Source organism: Elephantulus edwardii, unplaced genomic scaffold (assembly GCF_000299155.1).
Source record: "Elephantulus edwardii isolate Elephantulus edwardi_28Jun2011 unplaced genomic scaffold, EleEdw1.0 scaffold00062, whole genome shotgun sequence".
Classification (NCBI taxonomy): domain Eukaryota; kingdom Metazoa; phylum Chordata; class Mammalia; order Macroscelidea; family Macroscelididae; genus Elephantulus; species Elephantulus edwardii.
Genome location: NW_006399812.1, coordinates 11471020 through 11483559, shown reverse-complemented (window position 1 = coordinate 11483559; position 12540 = coordinate 11471020). Strand labels below are relative to the sequence as shown.

The 12540-nt window shown below is 48.6% G+C and overlaps 1 protein-coding gene across 1 annotated transcript in view; it reads right to left on the bottom strand.

Annotated features, from left to right (window-relative positions):
- Window positions 1-7545, bottom strand: part of ZNF536 (zinc finger protein 536) — a 127091-nt gene extending 119546 nt beyond the window's left edge. The window contains exon 1 of the mRNA XM_006887829.1: window positions 5372-7545. Coding sequence (XP_006887891.1) covers window positions 5372-7541 — 2170 coding nt within the window. The 5' untranslated portion in view covers window positions 7542-7545. The remainder of the gene's footprint in view (window positions 1-5371) is intronic.
- Between the last annotated feature and the right edge of the window lie 4995 nt (window positions 7546-12540).

Here is a 12540-nt window from a genome sequence, read left to right as displayed (position 1 = left end):
GTGGGACTCACTATAGCCTGCAAAGGGGCACAGAGGGGCAGCCAAGCCCAGAGCAGAAGGCCACTGACTGTTCCGAGTAACTGACTGGTCTGAAATGAAAGTTTACTAAGTGATGGGGAAGTTTATAAAAAGGAGCTGCTGAGTAAAGCCCTGTTCCCAGCAAAGGAGTGAGATGGCATGGTAGCCTGAAGGAGCATTAATCCAGCTTCTGTCCATTGCCCTGATGGACAGGCTGGTGGGAGATTCCTTCAGCTGACACCCCCAGATGTGGGGCCCCAGTCTCGGTGGCATATGAGTGGAGGCGGGCAGCCGCCTGGGCTCATAGGAAGAGCCCTCGCCAGCGTCTGCCTGGGCACAGCTTTGACACACAACAAGCCGAGCCTCCCTAAATCTCCACAAACACAGCAGCCGCCTGCACACACTTCCACGTCGGGACTGAAGGGCTGCATATGGCACTCGGTTTCAACAGCTGAGCTTTTAAAAAGTGCAGCTTTTCATCTCCCTAAACCAGCTCCCAAATTAGGGGTGGGGTGGTGGTGGAGACAAGAGGGGGTGAGCATGGGGGGAGGCTTGCACATTACATTTGACTTTTGAAGGGATTTCAGACTATTATCTGCCACCAAACCCACTCTGTGATAGTAAATAATGCTCCCTGATGGTCACGTTCAAGTTGAGCAATTTCAAATTAAAAAAAAAACCACAAAACAAAACAACAAACCACTTCTTGAATGATGAGGGTAATAAGAGTGAAGGTGTCTATCTATGAAGGAATCAACCACATGCTTTTAGCATGGAATCCAAAAGTAAATTTATAAATGGGATAACTGTCTTCCCAAAGTTCTGTTCAGCAAAGGGCACCGTGCCCACAGGGCACTGGGTTTGTCCAGGGGTCCCGCATGGACGCCCTTCTGTGGGTGGAAGGTAACCGGGCAGGGGCAGGAGGTGGGAGCCTGGTGGGGCAGTTCTGCTGGCAGTGCCCTGGCACTTTCGCTTTCTGTTTCCTCTGCTGATAATGACTGCCTTCGCTCTGCAGCCAGCTCGCTCTCCCCCGCCCAGCCCCCTGTTGCTGCTCGCCATCCCAGAGCTCCAGTATAAAGTTTGGCTTTTGCAGCAGGAAGCAGCTGGGCCAAGCAACCAGCGAATGATAATGACCTCAGAAATCTGCTGTTCGCTCTGCAACAATAGGGTGCTCAGTCTACTGGAAAATTGTGTTCATCAGCTAACTCTGCTCAGTTACTAATTGACATTGCCAAATATTTTAAGAACAATTGGAATGCACAAGCAAAAAAAAAATAAAATAAATAAAAGAAGAAGAAGATCTTAATCCTCAGACTTAATTTTTTTTTCTTTCACTTCCCCCCCCTCTCTTCTTTTGGGGGTCTGAGTTTGTTTGTGTGGCGCAGGCAGTAGTTAGCCTGAATGGGGGGCTGGGAAAGGAGAGACACGTGAGAAAAAGCAATGGGAAAAGAAAGAAAATCTATCATATCACTATGCACCCAATGGAAATGCGCGTGAGCCCGTGGATAAAGGCCTTTGATGCTGTGGTCAATGGCCCTGGGCTGGATGGAGACCCAGCAATTCAGGAATGCGGCTCAAGCAACAAAAGAAGACCTCACAAGGCCCCCAAGCTCAGCTGATCAAATAACCCTTGTCCATCTCAAAATATTACAGCAGAAGCAGTAGGGGTTAACAATATTTTCTTCTTTGCATCCCTCCCCTGCTTTCCATTGATCATGTAACTTAGCCAACTTTATTTAATGAACAGAGGGTCAACGCATTCAATTACCCCTTTCCCATCATCAAGACTTCAATTATCCCCTCTCCAAAATTATGGGGACTGCAGAAGGTAGCTGCCCTGTTGGATATAATGAACAGTATCGTTTCTTAGTACATTAAGTTTTAATTATTCTGAGCATGATCTCCAAATGCAAAATCTGAAGATGGGAAACTTTGAAGGTTTTCTGACTCTGAGGAAAAGCGAGGTCCCAACCAGGGTCTTTGGAGGAGATTTGAGGGGAAGATGTAGAGATTAATTCCAGCAGGGTGTTTGTACGCAAGCCAGAAATAAGGAAGCAACTGAAGGAAAAGGAACTCCCAGCCTTCTTTCTAAATGTCATAAGAGAGTACAATGTGTAAGTTGCTGCTTCCCTTTGCATCTTACACAGAGGCAGAAGTGACATCTCTGATGGTGTGAAATTATTTGTCAGTCAAATCAACAACAACAACCAAAATAAAACAAAGGGAAAAGGCAAGGGGAACAATCTGTGGGACTCGTTTTGTCCGTTTTCTGTTAGAAAATATGACCTATCAATTTGTCCAAGGTCCTAGTTTTCACAGTTGCTCTTAAGCTTGGTTCTCAGCAGTTTGGAGAGCCAAAGAACAAACACATTTTCTGGTTCACTGGAGTCGTTTTCACATGTTCACTGATTCAAACATTCTTTTGCTCACATAACAAACAGCTGCATCCCACATTAGCCTAGCCAGTGACAGTCGCCCATCTCGGCAATAACTGTTTGATTGCAAACTTGACCCCTTCTTCGTCTCTGTCTGAGCAAGACATTTTTAAACAGCCACTCCGTTCCCAATCCTCCTTTGCAAAGAATTACATCAGATAACAAAGGACGTGTCTGCCACTCATTGTAAGCCTTCTTCTGGAGATCTGTTCTAAGAGGCTCTCTGTAAAAAGGTTTTTTATGATGAATTCAGAACTACTATCATGTTAAGAGCAGCAATTTATAAAGAAGAATCCATTGGTTAAGATCTGAAAAAATAGTTTCTCAGGCCCTACTGACCCAGTTTTCAACAAAAAAAAGAATCAAGTGATGCAAATTAAGTTTTGTGACATTGTTATGCCGTCTGAGAAATTTGTAAAACGATGGTTTGCAGTTATTTCTTAATAGAAGCTTTAATAAGTACTTCTTTCATTACTTGAGGGCTTTACGATATTTCCCCCTTTACCTTGCATGGTTCTAACAGGTAATAATAAAGTACCTATTGTGCCAAGATTTCATCTGAATGCTTATTTTCACCACACTTTATACAAGTCAGAGTTGTCAGAAATAAGGGGAAAGACTAGCTCAATTTGGCAGGATGCACTAGTCCCGGGAAAATGTTACGTTCCAGATGGGGCAATGGTTCGGGTTGCGTGGATACTGCGCCATCACTTTTCCTACTTAGTCTTGAAATTAGGAAATGGTCTGATTTTAATATAAAGACCAAAAAAAAAAAGGTGTCAAACAGAAGGGAAGGAATTTGTATTCAAGATTGCAAAATAACTTCACCAAGGAAGAGAAAGTGAGAATATGGCAGCAATGTGCAGAGTTCTCTTCCTGGTCCCAAGCATGGCTGGTTCTTTGAAGTAACATGGAGGGGCTTCCCCCACCCCCACTTCCACCACTGAATGTTTAGAGATACGGAAGCGACAGAGATAGGAATAGCACGAGGCTATCACTTGGCCAGAAGGTGAGAAAAACACGGTAAACACGTCATTAATGAATCTGAACATTTGGTGCCGGAATGTTCTGTGGAGACCTTTTTATTTCAGCAGGTCTGGGAGAGGGATGGACATCTGTCAATGTTAACTCCACGTCACTCCAGAAACTTAGGGGAGCCAGGCTGCTCTCTATCCTTGAAAGGTCCCCCAAACCAGAAACAGTGAGGCCCCGCTCCACAGCAGTGAAGACTCCCTTCTGGGACGGAGTCCCCCTAGCACTTTGCTGCTTCCGCAGCACTGAGCTAAGTTTGTAGGGAGTTCCTGCTACAAGGGAGGAGTCAATCTGGCAGACCCTTCCCTGTGTGTTTAGTATGTTCCCTGCAATAGTCACTCCAGGGAGTGTGCCCTCGCCCTTTCATGGCATTCCTGTCCCTGGCTAGACTCTATCCAAGTGTCTCACAAGCAATAAACTGCAAACTAGTCCGGGACTCCAGGAGGAGACGCTGCGTTTCATGGGTATTTAAGCAGCAGCACTAAGTGCTATCGGAATCTCTGGAATGTGCAGTTCAGATTTATGTGTCTTAACAATTCTTTACTGGTTCGTAATAAGCCAGCAGACTCACACTTTATTTTTAGATTAATTTTTTTGTGTCCTAGAAGAAGGGATAGACTGAAGCATGACAATAACAACAAAACTAAACTGGCGTACCCTTAACTGCTGCGGTGAACTGCCTGCAAAGCTAAAATATTCCTTGAAACTGAAGGGAAGAGAGAGGGGGAAAAAAACTTAAAAAAATAAAAATCAAAATAAAACAAACAAAAAAAAAAAACACAACAAACAACCACCAAAACCCAGCACACAAACACACACACCCCAAAAATGACACCCAACAGTCTGCTGCCGCCTCTTTAACCATGGGCAATGCACTGCCTTGAGGTGCCTCAAACTGTCTTTCATTTTCTAGACTTAATGGCTGATTGCAGAAATCAATGTTGCCATTAGTAACAGGGGTTTTTGTTATGGCATGATTTCCTCTGTTGTTAGGCTGCAGAATGATTACAGTATTAGCGAGGTGCTTTCTTTACAAAAGACTGGAGATATAACTTTCAATTTGCTATCCATTAGTAAGGGGGCTTGGAAATGGGGCTGAAGGGGGAACGTCTCACCTGCTGTCAGGTAATGCTTTCGTTTAGCCCTCTTAGGCTAGTGTTTTTCATACTGGACCAGCTTCAGCATTTTGTGGCATTTAGACGACAGACTCTCTGCTTTGCTAGTTTAGACCCTAAAGCTGTATTCCCTGGGTAAACAAGCCACACAGCCACTCATCCGAGCTTCAGACTGAACCTCTGGGCTTTTCTATACCACCAGAGGATTGGGCCATAGCTCTTCAGCTGAGATGGGCCCAACAGGTGGGCCACACTGTGACTGTGCCGGAGGAATACAGGTGGATTTGCTGTAGGGAAGAAGCCTGGGATGTCTGGGCAAGAAAATGACGGGAAAATGCACTTATGGGGAAATGGAAGTGAGGGTCCCCTCAGTCGCACATTCACACCATGGAGGAGTCCAAAGGCGCCCATGGCTCCTGAAACAAGCCAAGTCAGGACGTGAAATGGGATCATACAACTGCAAAGTTGGGGCAGACACTGTCCCATTGGCAAAAGCCCCCCCTCCAAGCACCTCCATCACGAGTGGACGATCAACCTCTCCCAATAGCCATCCTTCAAGGCAAGACCCAGTGTTTGATGAACTGCTTCCCTAGATTGAGGGCAGCCTGAGGGGAGACAGAGAGTGCTGAGGGTTCACCCATTCATCCCACACTCCATCCAACCTCGCTCTGGTTCTGAAGATCAGTGAAGTAAGACAAGGCCCTTCCCCAGACAAGGCCCTCCGGATACAGGCTCCTCCCCACGGCCCCCCCCTCTTCCTCTCCAACCTACCTGGGGAGGAAGGCGAGGAGGGGTGCGGGCTGTCCTCCTGGGCGCTCCCCGTCTGCGAGAGGCCCCCTCCGAGGCCGCTCTCCTCGGTGACGTTGGAGGAGCCCGGCGTGGTGGAGCGGCTCACGGACTGGGACTCCTGGTCACTGCCGGAGCCCCGCCGCTCATCCAGGCACATGTGCAGCCCGTCCTCGTCCCCCTTCCGGTCCCGCTTGTGGACCCGGGAGTGCACGACCACCTGGTGATAGGTACGGAAGACCCGGCCGCAGTCCGGGCACTCGGTGGGCTTCTCCTTCATGCTCCCATGGCCCTGCAGGCTGTACTCGAGCGCCTGGTTCAGGCCATGTGACAAAAAATCCCGACTGCTTTCTAGAGGGTCGAGCTTGCTTGGCAGGTCTCTCTGATTGGCCACTTTAGTGCTGTGAACCGAGTCAGCAGGCATTTTCTGTTTGGAGCCATCTGCTCCCACTAACACGTACTCCCGCTTCTCCTTATCAAACAGCACTCCGGCGTTTGCCAAAGTGTCTTCGTGGTTGCGTTGGAGCGGATGCTCTTTAGACAAGAAGCCGTGTTCCATGGCCATGCCCCTGGCCATGAGTTGCCAAGCCTGGTAGCTGTTTACAGGGTCCATCTCGGCCGCTTTGGCCGCCGCCTGCAGCCGTTCGATGCAGCTGGATTTGAGCGGGGGCACCAGGTTGAGGCACCCCAGAAGGGAATGCTTGTCGCCCTCGGGGACGCCGTGGGCCATGCTGGAGATGGGAGACAGCAGCTTCCCCAGCACCTCCTTGTCTTTCATGGGCAGATCGCCCTTGCTGTACAGCTGGCTGGGCTCGCTCAGGCCGGCCTTGTCCGGGGCCACGAAGCCACTCTGCAGGCAGGAGAGGTACCGTGAGTACAGGTTGGCGTGGGCCTCCTGGGCCATGCTGCCCATGGGCACAGGCACCTCGGGGTCGCTGGGGGACTTATTCTTCACCGACAGCTTGTTGAGATGCACCTTCATGTGGTTCTTCAGGAACCAAGGCTCTTTGAAACGCCGGCCGCAGATCTGGCAGCAGTGCTCAAAGGAGTCTTTGTGCTTGCGCATGTGGCCCTTCAGGAACCAGGCCTGGCTGAACACCTGGCCACACACCTCGCAGCGGAACTCATTGGCCGACTGCTCCCCCGCACCATTGGGGCCCTGGCCCTGGGCCGACTCAGCCGTGATGTGGGCCTTCTCCACGTGGCTGATGAGCTCCTCCTCCTGCGACGCGGCGAAGTCGCACAACGTGCACTTGTAGGGCTTGTGCAGGATGCGAATGTGGCGGTCGAGCTCCTCGCGCTTCTTGAACTTGCCCTTGCAGAAGGTGCAGCGGAAGCCGGCGGCGGGGGCCACCACGTCCTCCTGCACGCTGGCCGGCTTGGGTGAGGGCACGGGGTTGGCCATGTCGGGCAAGCTGTGGTTGGCGGGCAGCGCCAGGTTGCAGGCGGCCAGCGGGGCGGGCTGGGCGTGCGGCGCAGGCTTCAGGTCTGGCCGCGGCTGCAGGAGGCTGCTCTTGAGCTGCTTGTCCCGCAGGATGGCCCGCTCCTCCAGCTCGTGCAGCAGCCGGTTCTCCTCGCGCACCCGCCCGCGCCCCTTGCCCAGGTTGCCCAGCTTGTGGGTCCGCAGGTGAATCTTGAGGTTGCCCTTCTGCGCCGCCCGGTGGTCGCAGTAGGGGCACTTGAAGGGTTTCTCGCCGGTGTGAGTGCGCATGTGCAGGGAGAGGATGCTGTTGAAGCGGAAGCGCTTGCCGCACAGAGGGCAGGGGTACTTCCGGTTCTTGCGCGCATCATCCTCGATGTCGCTCATCTGGGACATGATGCCCAGGTTCTGCCCGTTGAGGAACTGCTGCAGGTCCACCCGCCCATTGAGGCTGGTGTCCACCTCCCGGCCGAGCTGGTTGGCCAACAGGGCCATCTGACTGCCCATGGGCTGTCCACTCAAGGGCACGTGGGCCTTCTCATCCAGGGGCGCAGGAGTCTTGTCCTCGGGGTTGGGCCGCGGGTGCAGCTCAGGGAAGGCATGGCTGAGCTGTGAGGTGATCTGGTGCAACTTCTGGCTCATGGCATACTGGCCATTGAGGACCGGGCCGCTCAAGTGGGGCTCAGCTTCGGACGCCGCCGAGGACACTCCAAGGCACAGACTCGCTTCTTCCATCCCTGAAAGGAGAGAGAGAGTTCAGACATGTGCCAGGCATCCAGGGCATCAACGGGCTGGGAATCGGCATGGCATGCCTTAACCTACATACACATTACAATGCTAAGGAATTAGAGTAAAAAACAATAATAAAAAAATGAATTATTAAATGCCAATTATGCAATATGGCATTGCTCCTCCAATTTGTTTTGGGGATAGATAGTCTTCCTTGTATTTTCTATTTACAGACTGCAATTATTCATTCGCATTTAAATTATTAATGTTTTACCACTTTCAACACCTAATAACAAACCAAGGGTCTGCCTGGCTAACTCCTCCACCCACCCTCCCACCCACCCTCATAACACCTGGACCTGTTGGTTCGACTGGAAAGTTTGCCTTTGGCTTTCAATGCAAGACCAAAGAAACTCTTCACTTGGAACTTTTGTTTCCATTTACGATATTCAACACATTTACCAGTCTGAGATGAAAGAGATCATTTTATGATTTGGCCAAAAGGAAAAAAAAATCCAATGGCATGATATTTACTGGTACATAATAAAACAAGATAATGTTTTGGGAAAAAATAAAGGACAGGACAGGCTTTAGAACAATAAAAGGGATTTTGCTTTAGTCAACAAAAAGTGCAGTAATATCTCATTAAGCTGATTAGTATGCTGCCTAGAAACAGTACTAGGTGCTGTAACACATGATTATAATCATAAAAATCCTTCAGTGTTTGCAAGGAAGCATTAACGAGGTATATTAAATTTTAAGGAGACTGCAAGTAGCGGCTTTGCAAACCTCTGAGATTAAGATTTAACCCTTCTGTTACGAAACACTGTTATTTTGTCATTTGGTAACTGTGCCCGTCAAAGGAAGTATAAATTATCTCATGTCGGAATCTTAATTGATTGTTGAGATGCTGCAAACTTCAGTGGAGGTAAAAACTTAACACCTACCATGAACCCTTCTCCCTGTCCTTCAATCGGCAAGATAACTGCGGCACAGACTTTGATTGGGTTTAAAGAGATCCTTTCTAGAACTAGATAAAAACCAATTAAAATCCAGGGCTGATGCCATAGGAAGTCTCACCAAGTTTGAGTGTTTTTAATAACTTTCCCACTATACAGTAATGAGTACAAATTGTACCTGCAGTATGTGTTTTGCAGAAAATTAGAACTCAAAGCTGTTTGTTAAACGCGAACGCTCAAAGCTGGTCTGCATAATTGTCTTTAATAGTCCTCTCTGCCCCCTTCTCCAGCCAAGCAGAGAAGCTAAATGAAGACAGCTCAGGGATGGGAGGGGGGGGAGGGGGGCCTAACACATCAGAACCTGGAGGTGCTCTACTTACAGAGACAATGAACCCATGTTTCCTGGCCTTCTAGCTCTATCCAGAGCTGCCTTCCACCTGAAAGGGAGCAGATGTGTCTGCTGCCATTGGAACTGGCTTTGCACCGCTATCCTCTTTCCAGTCCAATGTTGGGCTGTGTTGGCCAGCCAAGTGGTCCAAGAGCAGGGCTCAACCATTGCCAGGATTGATTCCTGAGCCAAACGGCTCCCTCTGGGGGCCTGTGGGGACAGAGCTCAAAGGTGGAGGAAGCACACGCAGCCCCAGCAGGCGCTGGGCCTGTGGTGTGCAGGGCCTCCCGCCAGGCCGACTATGCCTGGTATGGATGGTCTCCAGTGGGAGTCCTGACTTGCCTGGCAGGAGGACAGGGAAGGAGAAGAAAGGAAGCATAGATGTTTGTTTCCAGGAGGGAGGGGATCAGTGATGGTGGTGCAGGGGTAACCATCCAGGAATGACGCCGTCTCCATGTTCACACACATACACACATGCATACACACACATGCTCTCTTGACATAAAAGAAGGTTCCACTTTTTCATCCTTTTTTTCTTTCAGCAAGGCCTCATTTTAGGCACTGGACACAAAGTAGTACTTTCTCCTGGTGATTCCTGTCCTCATCCAGCACACTTGCTGAGTCCTCATTGTGTAACAGGACCTGCCTTTAACACTAAAGGTACACCATGGAGAAAACTGAGTATTACCTCACAGCTTTCTTGCATCCACAGGCTCTGTGGACAGGACTGCCCAGTAGAGAGGGAGAAATGAGTCCCAAGGCCCTGCCTGTCTCTGCTTCCCCAGCCCCATTCAACTGTGCAGGATTCTCTCTTGAGCAAACACTGGGCCTGGCCCTGAAGCCACACGGGAGTGCTCAGAATTCCACCCAACAGCTCGGTGGAACTTTGAAAAGTCCAGAGCCAACGTGGCTGGCCCACATCCAAACGGCTGCCCAGTTGGCCAGCTCGGAAGACATGAATCCAGGAAGACGGGCTATTTTCAGGTTGCTGCTGATGAGCTGACGCGCATTCAGCAGGAGGGAGAGGAGGCAGAATGTGCAATGCAGCAGGACTACAAATCAGGTCAGACGAAGGGGTATCGAGTTGAACACCATCCTTCAAGCACCCCGCCTCCTTGTTCATGCTGAACAAGTAATGCTCAACTTGTCAGATAATGAACATGGGCAGTTTTCAAGCCCAGTTTGGGTTGGGTACGGAATTCTTTTTATCCTATTCAAATTATACAGAGATAGAGATAAAGATAAAGAGATAGAAATAGAGATATAGAGATATGCTGTTGTTATGTGCCATTGAGTCGCTTGCAACTCATAGTGACCCTATGTATAAGAACTCTAAAAGCCATTCTATCCTATGCCAACCTAGCCATCTCAAATGCACTTATTCCCAGCGCTCCAGTCACAGAATCGATCCGTCTCATCGAAGGTCTTCCTCTCCTTCGCCTCCCCTCCACTTTGCCAAACATGATGTCCCTCTCCAAGGACCAGTCCCTCCTTGCAACATGCCCAAAGTATGTCAGACGAAGCTTCAGAATCCTTGACTCCAAGTAGCATTCCGGCTTCACCTTCTCCAGGACAAACCTGTTTGTTCTCCTAGCAGTCCATGGTATATTCAATACTCTTCTCCAGCACCACAACTCAAAGGCATCAATTCTCTTTCTATCCTCCCTATTCACTGTCCAACTCTCTGATGCATAGCCCATAATTGCGAAGACTATAGTCCGGATCAGGTGCACCTTAGTCTCCAGCCTGACATCCTTGCTCTTCAGTACTCTTGAGAGGTCCCTCACAGCTGACTTTCCCAATGCAATTTGCTTCTTGATTTCCTGGCTGCTGCTACCAAGAGTGTTGATTGTGGAGCCAAATAAATGAAAATTGTTAACTATCTCAATTTCTTCACCATCCATGCTGATGCTGCCAATTGGCCCAGTGGTGAGAATCTTTGTTTTCTTGATGCTGAGCTTCAATCCATACAGGAGGCTGCAGTCCTTGACCTTCTGCAGCAAGCACTTCAGGTCCTCCTCAGTTTCAGCAAGCAGGGTTGTGTCATCTGCATAATGCAGGTTGTTGATGACTCTTCCACCAATCCTGATGCCACATTCCTCCTCGTACAGCCCAGTGTCTCGGATGATCTGTTCTGCATACAGATTGGAAAGGTATGGAGACAGAATATACCCCTGACGGACACCCTTCTTGATTTTGAACCATGTAGTGTCTCTTTGCTCTGTTCTGATGACTGCCTCTTGGTCCAAGTATAGGTTTCGCATTAGCACAATCAAATGTTCTGGGATTCCCATTCTTCTCAGAGTCAGCCACAGCTTGTTGTGATCCACACCGTGAAAAGCCTTTGCATAGTCAATGAAGCACAGATAGACATTCTTTTGGTACTCTTTGCTTTCTGCCAAGATCTATCTAACATTAGGTATAATATCCCTAGTACGACGACCTCTTCTAAATCCAGCCTGCACATCTGGCAGTTCTCAGTTGACATATTGTTCCAAATGTTTTTGGATAATTTGCAGCAGAATCTTGCTTGCATGTGATATCAATGATATTGTTCGATAATTTCCGCACTCCGTTGGGTCACCTTTCTTTGGAATGGGAACAAATATCGAACTATTCCAGTCAGTAGGCCAGCTGGCTGTCCTCCAGATTTCTTGGCACAACTTAGTGAGCACATCCAGGCCAGTGTCTGTTTGTTGAAATATGTCAGTTGGTATGCTGTCAACTCCTGGAGCCTTGTATTTTGCCAATTCCTTCAGAGAAATTTGAACTTCCTCCTTCATCACCACAGATATAGATATATAAAATTCTTTTCATCTTGTTCATATATATATCTATGTATTTATGAACAAGATGAAAAGAATTCTATACCCCTTGAAACAACTTTTTTTTCAGATGCTAATGTTGAGGCCCCAAGTGAGGGGAGATGGAATGTTCTAGAATGTGGCACTCTCACTTCCTCAGAGTTGGCTTCTTCATTTCATTCAAGTCTCAGATCATAGATTATCTTCTCTGCCTTTCTGTCCACCCCATCTTAAGTCCACATCTATTATTCCCTTTCTGTCTCCTCACCTCATTGTCTCCCGCACAGCACGCACCACTGTGGCAAAGATTTGTGTTGGCCTTTCTGCCCAAGGGTAGCAGCATGGACACCTTGGTAGTGGATGGATGAAGCCCTGGAACCTGGCTTATTTTAGGTTCAGTAGGTACTGAAAGAGTGGATGAATAAATCTAGACTACGTCCTACAAACATGGCCCAGATCTAGCCAATTGGGAGAACTCCCCTCACCCCAACCTCATATGACCTAACCTTAGCTTACAGGCAAATCCAGAAGCATCTACAATTAGAAACTCATCAGAGTTGAGAGAGTCTCTGGCTACCTAAGACCTGAAGTCCAGAAGCCACCAAATTAAAGCTATTTCAATCACCATGTCCCTCACCCTAAGTGTCCACAGAGATAATAATGAACATGGATCATTGCTTATAGCTCAGATGATAGATTAGGATAGATAGAGAGTATAAGAATCCCCTTCAGATCGCAACTGTCCGTAACAGAGTCTCTGAACCTTAGGGTTTCCATGGAGCCTGCCAGCTGGCAAGAGAGACCTTGGGATTATGGTCCTCTGTTTCCTGGTTTGGGCTGGTGGCTTAGGGTTA